The 16569-nt window shown below is 44.3% G+C and overlaps 1 protein-coding gene across 9 annotated transcripts in view; it reads right to left on the reverse strand.

The window, feature by feature from the left end:
* SLC25A25 (solute carrier family 25 member 25) overlaps positions 1-16569 on the reverse strand; it is a 31472-nt gene that overhangs the window by 14622 nt on the left and 281 nt on the right. Inside the window, exons 1-3 of one of the 9 annotated variants that reach the window (XM_023544884.2) lie at positions 11343-16567; positions 10257-10356; positions 6-230 (exon numbers count right to left, since the gene is read on the reverse strand). The exons of 1 other annotated variant lie outside the window; for it this stretch is intronic. Coding sequence is in view for 4 of the 8 variants with exons in the window: in XM_010587600.3 (XP_010585902.1) it covers positions 11343-11472; positions 12172-12200 (159 nt within the window). In the remaining 4 variants the exon portion in view is untranslated. Of the gene's footprint in view, positions 1-5; positions 1700-10256; positions 10357-11342 lie in introns of those variants that run through there. 7 more of the 9 variants (XM_010587600.3, XM_010587601.3, XM_064291381.1 and 4 more) reach the window with 7 other exon arrangements.

Here is a 16569-nt window from a genome sequence, read left to right on the forward strand (position 1 = left end):
CGAACCTCATTCGCTGTTGTGGCCGCTGTGTCATTTGATGATCAGGTTGCCATGACAGCCCAGTGGAGCCGGTTTCCAACGAAACCTGCCTACACTTGGCAATTAGACACACAATGAGCAAAATTCTCTGAGCTTCTGAGAAGACAGCCCCTCAGGATTTGAAAGCTTGAATGCCGCTGACGGCACCTCCCACTCCAGAGTAATGGCTTTCTTCTCCAACTGCAGATTAACTGTAAGACAAAGATAAAGGGAAAGACTGGAACAGTTCCTAGAATAAAGCTCACAGGAACCTGACTCACTAGCAGACATATTTAAACAGAGGAAGTGAGAGCAAAGCAAAGTAGTGTTTCTGGGAAACTGAGAAGCCTGAGAACCACAGTGAGCTTCTCTGTGAGGTTTTCATGATATTCTAGACACCTCTTCTTGAGAGAAATGGCAAGGCCCGGCCAGGTCAGCCAGTCATCACAAACCCCAAACACCCTCAGAGAGCATGCACTGGACAGACAATGACCATGCACCCCTCACACACGCTCCTACGAACCAATTCCCAGTGTTACCTGCTTTTAAAGAGCTCACACTGCCCCTGATATGCCTTCTTTCTGGCTTCAAACCAACCTTCCCTGCCTGGGTGGTTAAAAACCTAAGTGGAAATAAGCAGTGTACCCCCACTGATTCGACTCCCTCTTAAGGAGCAGAGCCAGGGGAAGGTGTGGGTCTCAGGTTCAGTCCCCTTGTCACCCCCAGCTTCTTGTGTTGAGAACAGAAAATCCTAATGTGAGGCAACCCTTGGAAGCCAGAGCTGGCCAGAGGTGTCAGGATGAGTCTGGGAAGTGGAACAGTTAATTATTAAAGTCAAAAGTAGGTGATTTTAAAAGGCGGCCAGTCAGACAAGGCCACAAGGCAAGCAGATCTGTAGATAAAGGTTCCACAACCATTTCCGATCTTGTCTAAAACAATCAAAAGGTTGACACCCCTCTAGTAGCATGTTAAAAATGCACACCTCAGGCCTCATGTGGGCTCTGCAAGACCCTTGACAACTGGGAGGAGCCATCACAGACTAAGGATTCTTCTCAATGCTAGGACTGCGAAAGTTGTTGCATCAAGAGTCTCCTCCCTCCCCCACTAGGGACAGAAACATGAAAGTTTATTTTTTAAATGTAGTAATTCAATTCCACAAACATTTCTGGGTATCTCCCATGTGCCAGAGACATGGCAGAATCTCTTTCCCTTGCCAGTTGATTTTCATCCTGAGATGGGAGAAGAGATTCACAATCACCAAAGCTCAGGAGGTGAACAAGGTCACTCCCGCTGCAGGGAGAGAAAGCTCGGCCAAACAGCAATCTCACTTCTGATCTGGGAGAGCCAACTAATCACACTAAAAACCGCTTTCTTAAGGGAAAGTGAGGCAGTCCAGGGCGAAGTTCCAGACAGACCTGGAGTCAAAGCTCAGCTCCACCCCTCAACTACTTTACCTTGGGCAAATTACTTTAACCTTTCGCACCTCAGTTTCCTCATCTACAAAATGGGAGTACCACCACTTACCTTGGGTTTTGTGAGGATTAGATGAGAAAACCCGTGCGCAGGGATGGATGGAGGCCCCGGTGCTCAGCACAGGCTGTGACTGCAGTGGCTGTAGTCGTTCTGAGAGGGGCAACAGCCCATGCACTCTTATCTGATCCAGCTCCACCCCTCCCCTCCCGCCCTCCCAGATCTCAAAGATAAGGCTGGTCCTCCACAGGCCCCAGGCAAGGGGAGTCTGACCTTCAGGACTCACAGGGGCTTTCCTTTCCCAGCTCCAAGCAACTGAGTTCAACTTTCAAAGCACTGTATTGCCATCGTAGCTTGGTCCTCCCTGCACTTTACAGTTTGTCCCGTACTTTCAAATGGCTTCCTGGGGCCAAAGTAGCAAGTACTAAGGCAAACCTTCTATTCAACATTCCTTCCCTCACTGGCCACACTGGGGTGGTCATAACAGGATAAAAAAGCTTTACAGTAACCACAGAAAGAGATTTGGACTTCTCCCCTACACCCAATACCAAAGTGATTTATTTAAAAATCCTCCCTTCCTCCCCACATCCCAGCTTTTCCAGGAAAACAATCCCAGACCAGCCCCTCAACTAGGAGGTCCTCTTGAGGGTGCCATTACCTTAGGAAACTGCTCTGCAGGTCCGACCACCAGCAAAATGGTGGATCTCTTGTCCATGGCCTCAGCCCTTCCACTTTGTTTCCCCAAAAAGCTCGACACCTGGTCTCCCTGAGCAGGAGCTTGGGTGCCTCTGACTTCATTATCTGTCCCCTCTCTGGAGCCTTGGCACCCAGCCCTAGGGAAAAAGCTAGACAGAAAGTGCCACAGCGTCTGCAACATCACGACTCCCTCCAAATGCCGCCGGTGGTGACTGTTCACTTTGGAGGAAGGATGTGACCACAGTACCAAGGATCTCTAGCTGTTTGGAAGGCTAGCCTGGGGAGTTCTAAGGCTGGAAACTCTGCATGCAATGGCTGTTGTCTGCTCTTTCCAATGTGCTAACACTGCTGTCGTGCCTGGCCTGAGAAGCAGCTCCCTCTATGAGCCTTGCTGGGAAGCTGGCAACAAGGAGACAGCAGCTGCAGCTTCGTCAATAAAAACTCACTTCTGCAGGTGGATGATGATCAAATGTTTGGCTTAAAAAAAAAAAATGGAAAAAGCAATAGCCAAACAGACCTCTCCGGAGGCAGCAGCAACTTCGAGCTCCCAATTATTCAGCTGTCCTCGCTCAACTAATGATCATCACCTAGGCCGAGGACCCAAGCATCCAGGCTGCATTCTCACTGCAGCAGGGCCCGGCCAATCACCTCTGCCGACACTACCGTGTTCATTATTCCAACCGGCAGCATCCCTCCAATCACAGGCGCACACAGTCGGATGGTTTCCTGCAGGCAGCTGGCGATTCTGCAGGGAGGTGCAGATCTCGACCTCCAGATGAGGCTCCCACCTCCCGGAATCCACTCCGGGGCTGGCTTCTCAGCTGGGGCCCGACCTCCTACTTTCTACTTGGGCAGCTTCCGGGATGCCATTCACCATCGAGATGAAGAAGATCAAGAGTCCTTGGCAACACTGGGAAGACATCTACCAACACCTTTCCTTGTTCCATTATCCAGTTTTCTCCTAACATGTGTAACATAATGCACACTCTATCATAGCTCTCTTTTCCTGTCTCTCCCTCTTGACTGTGAGCTTCTCAGTGGCTGGGACCAAGTCAATCCTTTCTATCTCTAGTACCTAGACCCAGGCACGGGTTAAGTCTGTAGACTTATTGAGTAAAATGATTGTGAATAAAAAGGAATTAATCTTCGGTCGTCTGTTTCTTAATTCACTTGCAGACAAATGTAGTGACTAGCTACCGTCAGAACACACATCCCCCACAAAAGGGACCCTTTGATACAGTTTTCATAACCATTATTTCAAAAACACTAGCATGAAAAAAGTTATGCTGGGGAGGGTGTGGGGAAACTATACACTCTCATAGATTGCTGCAAGAGTGTAAAATCAGTAGGACCTCTCTGGAGAGCAATTTGGTTACAGCTATCAAAGTTTTAAAAGCACAAACCCTTTGACACAGCAATCCCGCTTTTAGGAAATTATCTTGTAGATATATTCGTGCATGTGAGAAATGACATTAATACAAGGATGTTCTCTGCAGCCTTGCTTATAATAGCACAAGTTTGGAAATAACCTAAAGTTCTTTAAAAGAGGAAGGAGTATATAAATTGTGGTACACTCACACAAAGGAACTCTACCCAGCTATTACACACAGTTATAAAATAACCTCAAAATATCTTGTTAAATGAAACAAAGGAAAGTGCAGAAGGGAGAGGATAGTATGTTGCAGTGTATTTCTAAGCTTATCTACATGGAGATTATCTCTAGGAAGGATACACCAAAACTAAAGAGAAGGCTTGTTGCAGGGATAAAAGGGTTAATTCATCAAGAGGACTTACAATCCTAAATGTTTTTGCCCCTAATTACAAAGGTTCAAAATATGTGAAGCAAAAACCAAGAGAACTGCAAGGAGAAACAGACAGATCCCACAATTATAATCAGAGATTTTAACACACTTCTCTCCATAATTAATGGAACAAGTAGACAAAAAATCTGCAAGGATATTGAAGACTTGAACAATACTATCAACTAACTTGACCTAATAGACATTTAAAAGCACTCCACCCAACAACAGAGTATTCTTTTCAAGTGCACACAGAACATATTCTGGCCTATAAAGTAAGTTTCAAATTTAAAAGGATTCAACTTATACAAAGCATGTTCTTTGACTTCAATGGAAACCAATAAAAAAGCTATAAAACGTGTGGAAAATCTCCAAATATTTGCAAACTAAATAACACAATTCTAAATAATCTACAGTCAAAGAAGAAATCAAAAGTGAAATTAGACTCATAAGACCAGCCTTAATGGTCAGACTGAGACTAGAAGGACGCCACTGGTCATGGCCCCCAGACCTTCTGTTGGCCCAGGACAGGAGCCATTCCCAAAGCCAACTCTTCAGACATGGATTGGACTGGACAATGGGTTGGAGAGGGATGCTGAGGAGGAGTGAGCTTCTTGGATCAGGGGGACACTTGAGACTCTGTTGGCATCTCCTGCCTGGAGGGGAGATGAGAGGGTGGAGGGGGATAGAAGCTGGCGAAATGGACATGAAAAGAGAGAGTGGAGGGAGAGAGCAGGCTGTCTCATTAGGGGGAGAGTAATTGGGAGTGTGTAGCAAGGTGTATATGGGTTTTTGTGTGAGAGACTGACTTGATTTGTAAACTTTCACATAAAGCACAATAAAAATTATTGAAAAAAAAAAGTAAAATTAGAAACTATTTTGAGTGGTGTAAAAGCAGAACATACCAAATTTTGTGGGATGCAGCAAAAGCAGAACTTAGTGGGAAATACCTATATTAGAAAAGGAAGGTCTCAAATCAATGACCTCAGCTTTGACCTTTAAGAAATGAGAAAAAGAACAAATTAAACCCAATGTAAGCAGAAGAATTGACTCATAGTGACCCCATAGAGAGAGTAGAACTGCTCCATAGGGTTTTCAAGGAGTGCCTGGTGGATTCGAACTGCCAACCTTTTGGTTAGCAGACATAGCTCTTAACTACTACGCCACCAGGGCTTCCAGTAGAAGAAAAGAAGCAATAAATTTGGTAAGGGCAGAGACTCTGCTTTGTTTACCTTCAAATCTCCCTTAACCAGTACCTAAAACAGGGATCGATGAAAATTTGTTCAATTGTATCTTGCCAATATTTTTCTTTTCAAGCTCTTTGTCTTGTGCCTTTGATTTTCTTGTAGGGTGATACAGTACATCTCTTTCTCTTTATACCACAGCATCACATAAGCCAGCAGTATCTGGTAGACCAGTAGTTTATTTTGGGTCACATGCCAGTTACTACAACACAATTCTAACTACACTTAGCTTTCTTGGTATGAGGGATCATCAATATTCTGAGACAGGTTGGCAACCAGGACAGAACCTGGTTAAGATGAGGTTAATCACTTGCAGAAGTAACCCACTTTTCTAAGAATGTAGGAAATAGAGACTTGATAAAAGTGTGGCACAGAGAAAACAGCTTCAGATGGACTGGACCTGAAGTGGGAAGTAGTCAAATGACTGGTACTTTACCCATTCCAAATCTTACCTTGATGAACTGCCCAGGGTATAAGAGTCCCTGGAGCATCACATCGCGCAGGACAATTGGAGATTCCCGAGGCAGTGTCAGAAAAATGATGCAGAGAGAGCTCCAGAGACCAACTCCAGGTCACATGATGCTTCAGGGCTCATTATCTACCAATTTAACTACCCACTACTTCTCTACCTCAGTATTATTTAATATTCAGAAGAGATGTTGTCAGAGGGAAGATTAGTAACACTTTTTTTTTTTTTTTTGGAAAAATAAAGCCAGATTTTATTCCACAGAAAGCCAGACTGATATGGCTGACGGATTTGATGAGGACTGGCTCTGCCCATTAGGTTATACGGAGGGCATTTTCCATTACTGAATATATTAAATCTGCAGCTCTAAGGTTTTCATGAAAACAAAAGAACAAAAACTTAAAAGCATATTATATATACGATATGCCAGAAATTATATCCCCTGCCACTACGAAACTCAAGATAGAAATTTTAGATGCCAACTTAAAAATGTGCAAGGAAGTATATCCAAAAACCAAACCCAGTGCTGTCGAGTCGATTCCCACTCATAGCGACCCTACAGGACAGAGTAGAACTGCCCCATAGAGTTTCTAAGGAGCACCTGGCGGATTCGAACTGCTGACCCTTTGGTTAACAGCCATAGCACTTAACCACTATGCCACCAGGGTTTCCAAGGAAGTACATAGTTTTTAAAATTCATTTAGGGTGGGCCAGGAGCAAAAAAAGTTTTAAAAATCTGTTTTAGATATTGATATCTGGTAGCAATTTTGCCATTTCAGAGGGCTCGACTTTAGCAGGTGACCATCAGTGTTTATGTCTCCACTGAGACGAATCAACCGGCTAATTTAAATGCTTTGATCCTCCGTGCTGTCCTCCGGGTGGCAGTTTCAGGATGTAAGGCGGGACTGTCAAACACCCTCCTGCCCCTGACTCAGGCCACACTTAGAGAATGCGAGGAGCCTCGCACTTGCCTGGCTTGGCACAAGTGAAACTATGGTACTGAAGACAACAAAACGTCACTGATGAAAAAGGTGAAATCCCCTCATCTATTTTCATTTTAGAAAGTCAAACAGGAAGATGTTTGACTGAAGAAATCTGTAGCTGTGGAAGCGAAGTGTGCTACAGAGAAACCACCCAAAGCCTGTGGATGGCCTTTGTTTCTTTCTGGTGAAAAGCCAGTCCTTGAGATCCCAAGCTCAGGGTGAATGCCTGTTAACAAAGATGTCTTTTTTTTTCCCCCTAAGAGAAAGTTAAGTGTGTACTAAATTAACCCAATTTTAAGCATCAGATTCTGAGACGTAATATGTAAATTAAATTTCTGCAGAAGCAAGAGTCCATGCAGAACGAGGGTAATTTCTCTTTTTTTTTTCTGTGCTCATGAGAACATGACTTTTTTTTTCATGATTCTCTTTCAGACTAGATATGAGCCAAGTGTAAACGGGAGGGGGAAAAGACAGTATCGAGGCCAGCATGAAAAACCCAATCACCTAATAAGATCAAAATTTCTTAACCAATCCAAAATTGACCAAACAATCCTTACAGGTGGTGCCTGCTTGTTGCTGCCACTTTACTCTTGCCCTGTCCTTCCTTTCTCCCCCATGAAAAGGCAAACTACCAGACTTCTATTAAAGCACCACTAAATGTTTTCAGTTTCTTAAAACTTACTTCAAGGTCTTACTCTAAAACTGAGATTGTCTGACTCAGTGCAAACATAGCTTTTCCCAGCTGCTTGCTCTGCTCTGCGGGAGGACTATAGTGGGAACAGTCTGGACCAGGGTGTGAAACCCACCCATCGGCTGTCTTTAGCACATCAATACCAGGGCTCTTCCGGGTATGAGGGGCAGTTTGGAGAGTTCTATTTCAGAATACCTGCTTATACTAAGCCAGTTTTTAGAAACAATTCAAAAAAAAAAAAAGAGTTTTTCAGCTATAGAACTATTTCTCCATCAGGTCCTAGTTTTACTTCTTTTTTTTTAATTTTATTGTGTTTTAGGTGAAAGTTTACAGGGCAAATTAGTTTCTCACTCAAAAATGTATACACACGTTGTTTTGTGACATTGGCTGCAATCCCCACAATGTATCAGCACTCTCCCCTTTATACCTCAGGTCCCCCCATCCATTCATCCAGTTTTCCTGTCCCTGCCTTCTTGGCTTTGCTTTTGGGCAGGTGTTGCCCGTTTGGTCTCCTATACTTGATTGAACTAAGAAGCAGGCTGCTCACGTGTGTTATTGTTTGTTTTATAGGCCTGTCTAATCTCTGGCTGAAAGATGGACCTTGGGAGTGGCTTCAGTTCTGAGTTAGCAGGGCGTCCAGGGGTCATAGTCTCAGGCATTCTATTTTTACCTCTTATATAGATTAGAAAGGAAGAGACTCTAGCCAACAAAGACTATACCCAAGATGTGATGACGAAAAAAGGAAAAAAGTGTTAACAGTCTAAAAACGTATCACTGAGCAGGACTGTAGGGACCTAATCTGCCCCCTAAGCTGCCCTCTACAATGCCTCTTCACTGCCCCGGACAAATCGTTTCATCTCTCTGGCCTACGAATGGTGGGGAACGAACTAACAAGCCTTGAAAACCTTGCCAGTTCTAACATTCTATGGATTTAGGCTCAATCTGAAGGCATTAACCAAAAGCAACAACAGGTTTTAGCCTGGTGGGATGAAGAAAGGTTGATGAAAGGTGGGCACTGTGGTTGGTTTTAACCAACAAGACTTTTCAATTGTGTCAGAGCTACAGGCAAAGGTTTAGCAAACAGTTAGTCTTAGCAATCTAAACTACACTTTCCCCACTTTCTCTTTTTGCACCACTGACATTTAAATGGTTTTTGAGAGTTGTCTCACATAATGCAGGCAGCGTGTTTTGTGTTTTAGCAAGAAGAGTCACATCAGACTCCAGCCCAGGAGGAGGGAGGGCTGGAGGAAAGAAGGAATGAGGCTAGGAGTTGATGGAGCAGCCTGGAAGCTTCATCGAAGCCACAGCAGGGACAAAGGCAGCACCATCTCCAGTTTCCCGGATTGACCCCGCAGATACACCCATGACTCACCTCCTTTTCAAGTTCCTGAAAAGCCCAGCCAAAAGATCGTAGCAGATAAGACGCTCCTTATAACCTAATGTCCTACCTCCCTTATTCATTTATTTATAGGAAGATGAATCTTCAAGGTAGCAACTTTTTTTTAAAGGCACTGTGTCTTTTATATCCCGTATTTAGGAATAGTGTACCTATCACTTCAGTCACTGCTTCCTGAGTACCATCAGGGGTCTTAAAATGCTTAGCTGGTGTCAATGTCATAAACTGTTCAAATAAATGTCGCAAAGTTTTCAGGGCAAGTTGAGTATCCATAGAAGGAAGCAGGGAGTGTGTGGCGAGCTAACTTGGGCAGAGTCAAAATCCTGAGTTCTGACACTGGCTTTGCCTTCAACCAGCCCAAACCCCTCTGAGAGTCCCACTTTTGCAAAATAAGGCGGTTAGTGAGATAATTGCTGAAAGTTTTTAACTAAGCTCTACTTGAAGCTTTTCTGCCATCCATTTTCACAACTTCAAAGTCAATTCCATATCTGAAGGAAGATCATCCTGACTTATGAAACCAGCAACAGGTTTGCAAGTTAGTGCTCCCCAGGGCCCCTCTGAGGGCCTGTTTCAGTCCAGGGAGACATTTGGGCCAGAGACACCCTTACGCCTCTATGTAAATAGAGTGCCTCTACTACTTTCAAAACTTTTTAGCAATCTCCTGCCACCAGGGTTTATTTTTTGGTTTTAATCTCCCTATAATGTCTACAGAGTCCCTGGGTGGCACAAATAGTTAAGCACTCAGTCAAAGCAGTTAAGCACTCATTTAAGCAGTTAAACCAAAAGGCTGGCAGTTCAAACCCACCCAGAGGCACCTCAGAAGACAGGCCTAGCGATCTGCTTCCAAAAATCGCAGACCTGGGAACTCTATGGAGTGCAATTCTACTCCGCAAATCGTGGGTTTGCTACAAATCAGAATTATCTCGATGGGAACTAACAATAACAATGTCTACAGGGCCCAGGCTTTCTACAACCCACACTCTTACCTCCAAAACTGCCAAAAGTCCTCCTGCTCTAGGCTGTTGATGCAAGACTGTGCTCTAACTGGGTGCTACACACCCTGTATCGCTGACTTCCCCAGACTTTGTCCTCCCTTGTATTTCACTTTTCATCTAAGCAATCTGGGAGAAACTGTAGATAATTATGACTAATCCTGGGCATCTTATTTTCAAAGAATCAATGGGGGAAAAAATGAACTATGTACTGAACAGCTGTGTGTCAGGCTTTGTACTAGGCTCTTTATATACTTACTCTAATATAATCTATACAATTTATGAAGTAGGTATTCATACCACCATGTTTCTGGTAAGGAAGCAGACTTGGAGAGGCTGAGTAACTTGCTCAAGGTTACATGGCGAGCAAGCAGCAGAAACAATATTTGAACTTAGGTCTGTACCACAAAGTCTGTCCTCTTAATCCCCATGTACATTCATCAGGTGAGGGAACCCTGAAACGTGTAGACAGTACATCATGTGACAAGTGGATGAAGATACCTGTTTTAACAGCAGCAGGGATTACAGGAAGATAAGACAGCTGTTTTCAGATACATGAAGCACCCTTGGCCCTCTCTTCTGTGTAGCTCCAGAAGGTAATCTGGAGGCAAATGGGTAGCAGTTACAAAGACAGATCTCAGTCTGACATAACAAACAACTATCAATGAGTATGAAACCACTATTATAAGAACTCAAGAAAAGGTTTAAACACAGAAGAAAAATTCTTTGATGGTTACCAGGGTGGGGAGGGGAAGAGAGGGGTATTTACTAACTAGATAATCCAGTGCCCTGGAACTAGATAGTAGATAAGAATTATCTCAGGTGAAGGGAAAGACAATACCCAATAAGGGGAAGTCAGCACAACTGGACTAAACCAAAAAGCTAAGAAGTTTCCTGAACACAACCACTTTGAGGGACAGAGTAACAGGGGCCGAGGTCTGGGGGCCATGGTTTCGGGGGACATCTAGGTCAACTCGCATAACAAAGTTTATTATGAAAATGTCTACATCCCACTTTGGTGAGTGGCATCATAAACCAGAGACTCCATTAGCCTGAGACCAGAAGAACTAGATGGTGCCCAGCTACCACCAATGACTGCCCTGACAGGGAATACAACTGAGAGTCCCTGATGGAGCAGGAGAAAAGTGGGGTGCAGAACTCAAATTCAGATAAAAAGACCAGACTTAATGATCTAACTAACACTGGAGGAACCCTCAAAGACATGGTCCCCGGATGCTCTGTTAACCCAGAACTAAAACCATTCCTGAAGCCAACTCTTCAAAGATTAGACTGGACCATAAAACATAAAATAATACTCGTGAAGAGTATGCTTCTTAGTTCAAGCAGATACAGGGGACTAAATGGGCTCCTGTCCAGAGGCAGGATGAGAAGGCAGAAAGGGACAGGAGCTGGTTAGATGGACACAGGAAACCCAGGGTGGAAAGAGGGAGTGTGCTGTTACATTATAGGGACAGTAACTAGCGTCACATAACAATATGTGTATAAATTTTTGTATGAGAAATTAACTCGACCTACAAATTTTCACCTAAAGCACAATTAAAACAAACAAACAAAAAAACAACTCACGATGACCACCATTAGGTCCACAATGGAATGGGCTGGATGACCATCTGCCAAGGGTGCCACAGGAGGAATGAGCTCTATATTGGGTGGGAGGCCAGCCCGTGATGGCCAATGACCCTTCCAAGTCCAAATTCTGCCAAATTCACAGAAGTATAATAAGAAATGGTTAAAAATAAAAAAAGCCTGTTTAGTTCAATGATACTAGTCCTATATAAGTATAGTTTTGTTCACTGAATTCATCTCACAGCTGTACTCAGCTGGACCAGAGATAAATACCAGCAAAATATTTGTTCCCCTCACTCCCCTGCGGTTTCTGTGAGACTTCAGTAATTAATGCCTCTTTGAACATCAAAGGAATTCATCTAACTGACGCTCCAGGTCAGGCCAACTCTTGGTATATTTTTATTTCTTACTTAGTCTTGGGATCAGGATATCTGACTCTACCTTTCCCTATAACAACTCGTTTTTAAAAACTACCTTCTAGTTGACTTGATGACAAATACTTTGAGCCAGAAGCCAATTTTACATCAATATTAACACAATGAGCTTAATATATCAGTTAAATAAGTCCAGCTATTTTGTTAACCATGCTCCCCACAGGTGGCCAAACATTAAAAAGTATAGAGTCCAACAGTTGTGTCTGATTAAGCAATACCAACTTGACATTAACGATTTTCCATTCAGTGCTTTCATGTCAGTGGGGATTGCCTCGTGCATACTGCTCAGGTCAAGGAGAGAATTAGGGCAGGATGCATTCGCATTCTCTGACAGGATAATCTCTGATTACCTTGAAACACGGAACAACAGATAGGGTTCTAAACAGATCTCTTACCTTAAACACCCAGGTTTGGAACTCTTCATGTTCCTCAGAAACAAATGGTATAGTTAAAGACGGATGGACCAGGAATCAGAAGCTGTTTCCAATTCCTTGTCTGCCTCTTAGTGGTCAAATGATTTTTGAGGTTGTTCCATCATCTTTTTGAACCTCTGTTCCTTCACCAATAAAATGGGGTAAAATTACTGCCTTGTCTACTTTACCATGAAACTCAAACTAGATGGTGCAAGCTCAAGCCATATTACTGAAGTGTCTAAATCAGCAAACCCAACCACATCATTATCTAGAACCCTCACCTCCATTAAACACCAGCCCCATAAGAGAGACTATTCTCCACAAGTCTCAGTTAAAGGACAACTGATTTCATGTAACACAGCTTGCTTTCTTCCTCTGATTGGCTGGTGGAATTCTAACCTAAGTTTTAAATTTGTTTTAAGACAAAGATTTTGTTTGGTTACATGAAAATGACTTAAATAGGCAATGCTATAATTAGCTCTGCTGAAGTCTCATCTCCCAAAATCACTACCGTTGTCACTTTTCTTTCTTTAATAAACCCTTCCCTTCTTTTGTCCCAGGACCGGCTTCTTCCTCACATGCCCTTACAAAGAAAAATTTCTCTGGCTGGCTGCCATGGTTTTCTGCCCACTTCCATTTTAAGTAATTTTTCTTTGACTGTTCCAAGCTCTTCTGCAACAAAGGCAGATGCCGAAACTTGCTGGTTTTTTTCTTTTAAAGAAAACTTGACCCAGGCTGTTGGAAGCTAGGAGGCTTTGTGTAGTCACGAGGCCAGGGTTTACCTACAACCCCCTGATAAACACTCACAACTGATTCCTGTGCAAACCCAGCCTCTCAGACTGGTCCTCTGGGTCACAGAAAACAGCTTCTAAAGTTTGATGTGTTTTTCAACACCTATTCACATGGCAGATGATTCATTTTGGACTGAAGGGCCCCCAAATTCTCTTTTAGCTCTTGCTAGTTATGCAAAGGAGTCCCTGGGTGGTGCAAACAGTTAAGGCACTTGGCTGCTAATCAAAAGGTTGGAGGTTTGAGTCCACCCTGAGGTGCCTTTGAAGAAAGGCCTGGCAATCTACTTCTGAAAAATCAGCCACTGAAAACCCTATGGAGGACAGTTCTCCTCTGACACATACGGGGTTCACCATGAGTTACAATAGACTAGAAGGCAGCTGGTTAGTTCTGTAACACTATAGCACTGCTTTGCCTGTAGGTAGCTAATACTGATACTATTTCAACAGGAAGTGATATGGTGGTACAAGAGGCAGGATGTCTTCCTGCTGCCCTGTTATTTACAAAAAGGCAGATTCTCTCTTCAATACTTAAAAAATTCACCATTGGACTAACTTGTGCTTCTCTACAGGTACAATAAACTAAAAAAATGGATCATTCACGATCTTTCCTGAAGCAGTATAACAATTTAACTTGTTCCAAAGCTGAAAGAAATAGAGTCCATGCTACATCCACAGACCAAAAGAATAAAAAAGAAGTGTTCCGTATCAAAAAGTGTTTCCTATCATCTGCAGTGGGATGGATCGCCTTTATATGGCCTTTCTCACCGTGGTCTTGTAATGCCCACCAAATGACTGGGTGGGACTATGCAGATGAGGTACTTGTGAACCACCAAGGGAATTGGATAGCTTGCTAATAATGTGAATAAGGTGCATGGCACCCTTGTGGGGGTGAGACCATGCAAATAAGATGTATGGAACCCTAGTGAGGGGAATGATCAGTTTTGCTATCCTGCTGGGCTTAAAATGAGCCATCCCAGAGGTGGACATTGGGAGACCTCACTACCACCAAGGAGAGGAGAGAGGAGCAGAGCATGTCTTTTGGACCCAGGGTCCCTGCACTGAGAATCTCTAAGACCCAGGAGACAGAGAGAGCTATAACATCGGAGATGGTATAAGACAGCGAGACATGGTGGCAAAGAAATAATGACAGCAGAACCAGGAGGCTGGTGCAAGAGGGCACAGTGGGCTTCCCAGCCCAAGGAGTAAGGTGGTTACAGTGGGTGTGCCCAACCACAGAGCAGGATAGCTGAGCACCTTTGGGCAGAGGTTTGCTGGTGGAGTGGGGTGCCTCCAGGCACTTACTGGCAGAGCTAATGAGCTTTGTAACACTTGCATGAGCAGGGCAGGGGCCGAGCTGAGGGGCCCAGAGGCCAAGGGCCAGAGAGAGGCCATCTGTCCTGATGAAAGAACTGTATCTTGAATGGTTTCTGATCCTGAATTTTAACCTTTTACTTCCCTAATAAACCCCATTACTGTAAAAGTATGGTCTGTGAGTTCTGTGTGGCCAGTACAATAAATTATCAAACCCAGCTGAGGAAAAATTGTGGGAGGGATGGCTGGTGTCAGAACTGGTAAAAAGGTTGGAGAGAGGAGGTATGTTTGACCTCTGCGTCACAGGAATAAGCCTCGGGCTGTTGATCTTGATTCTCCTTCCCCCTTGTGAAGTTAGAGGAGGTCAGATGCCCATCCGCCACCATTTTTTACAGTCACAGAGTCAAAGATTTTAGGGTCAAAGTGTCCCCAAGGGGCTAGGCTCTTTTTAGTTAATCAGAAAGGCTTTCTTTCGACACTAGAAAGAAAAATGATCACTTTCACCTTATTCGCCCTTAGAAATTTACTGCCAAAAAAATGGATTAGGATCAGTATCAGATGTGCCATGAACCGCGAGAACATTGTGACTCCAGTTGTGGCACAAAGCATGGTGTAAACATTTAAAACACTCCGGCAGGCAGATGCCCTCAATATGAATGGCGGTATGTGCCAAGTGAATGGGTTCATAAAAGCAGAAAGGTTCACCCTGGCCCATACCTCCCTGAGCCCCTAAGGTACAGATCCTGAGTTTAGCCATGCTATTTTTCCATGTGACTTATGTATGGGCAAACATCCATCTTGCACCACTTTGTGTAAAACTGGCTTAAAAAAAAATTAAAAGCTTGTCTCTACATCTCTTGGACTTCACCCAATGAGTCTATCTTGCCTAGTGTTACCCTTGGTCTTCCTAGACTGGTTCTAAGTAGGTTAAATACCTTGGATATTGATCCAAGATATCTTGAACATGACTTAAAAGCACCTATGTACACCCACCCAACCAAGAAACAGCAGTTTTTTTCTTACTTGGACATGAGTGACTCTCTTATTGTTGTGTATACAAATGGACCAAATGAACTAACTTAGAACAGAAACAGGTTATTCACTCTTAGTAGTCCTACCTTGGAAACCCTGGTGGCGTAGTGGTTAAGTGCTACGGATGCTAACCAAAGGGCCGGCAGTTCATATCCGCCAGGTGCTCCTTGGAAACTCCATGGGGCAGTTCTACTCTGTCCTATAGGATCGCTATGAGTCGGAATTGACTCCACGGCACTGGGTTTGGTTTTTTTGGTTTTTAGTCCTACCTCAAGTTGTAATCAGGCTAAGCCATGATAAATTAAATACTGGATAGAGGGTAGCTACAGCTACAAAGTCGGACAAAAAAACATATCAGGAGAGATAGACGGGGAAGGAGCAGCTGGCGCTCCAAGCTCTAATACAGAAAGGACAGCACTGCTCTTTCTGACAGTCCCAAAGATGGCCATTTCTCCACCCACATCCCTGCCTCTTGGCAAAAAAAAAATCCCTTCCAGAACAAAACTAACAATCTCCCCTTTTGAGTGTACAACATTTTCACTTTTAGGAAGGCTTTTCCTCCAAATTCTTTCACTCCATCCACATTACAACCCTGCAAGAGATCATGGTCCCATTTTCTACATAAGTATGGCAAGGGGATGAGCCTGAAATCAAGAGAACTGTCAGTCCTCACCACCCACATGGTCACAGATCTGCCTGAAACCCCAGTTCCCATTTTCTCCCACTCCCACAGGCTTCTGGCAGGAACCAGCTGGCAGCCCACGAGTAGCACGGAAATGGAGGGAAGCGGGGTGCCGCTGGAGATGGCTGGATGAACTTGTCAATTGCGGGGGCGAGGGGGCATCAAGTTTAGCCTTGAGGTCTGGAGGTGAGAAAGGGGGACTCCTGACACTTGCCCTTCTACTTTGGAGGAAGCCCTGGAAGGAAGGGGCTTTTCGCCCATCAGAAGACTCAGTGGGCGCCCACCTATGACAATAAAGAGCCTTTCTCCTTAAGCCCAAACACCCAAAATAGTCAAGAAGGGACTCTACTCCCACCAGGGCACAAATGGGTTGTCTTTCAGTCGGGGGCACTACCCCTCTGAACATTAGGGGTTCCACCCAGCTCAAGGGACGGTCCACCCGGACCTGGCGAGCTCCAAGGTGCTGTCCAAGAAGCCCGGTCGTCCAGACCTGTCACCAGGCCCTCCTGGAGGTGCCGGAGAGCAGCTAGGGGGCCCCCAGCCCGCCCGGGAGGACGGTGCGCG

Source organism: Loxodonta africana, chromosome 9 (assembly GCF_030014295.1).
Source record: "Loxodonta africana isolate mLoxAfr1 chromosome 9, mLoxAfr1.hap2, whole genome shotgun sequence".
NCBI lineage: Eukaryota > Metazoa > Chordata > Mammalia > Proboscidea > Elephantidae > Loxodonta > Loxodonta africana.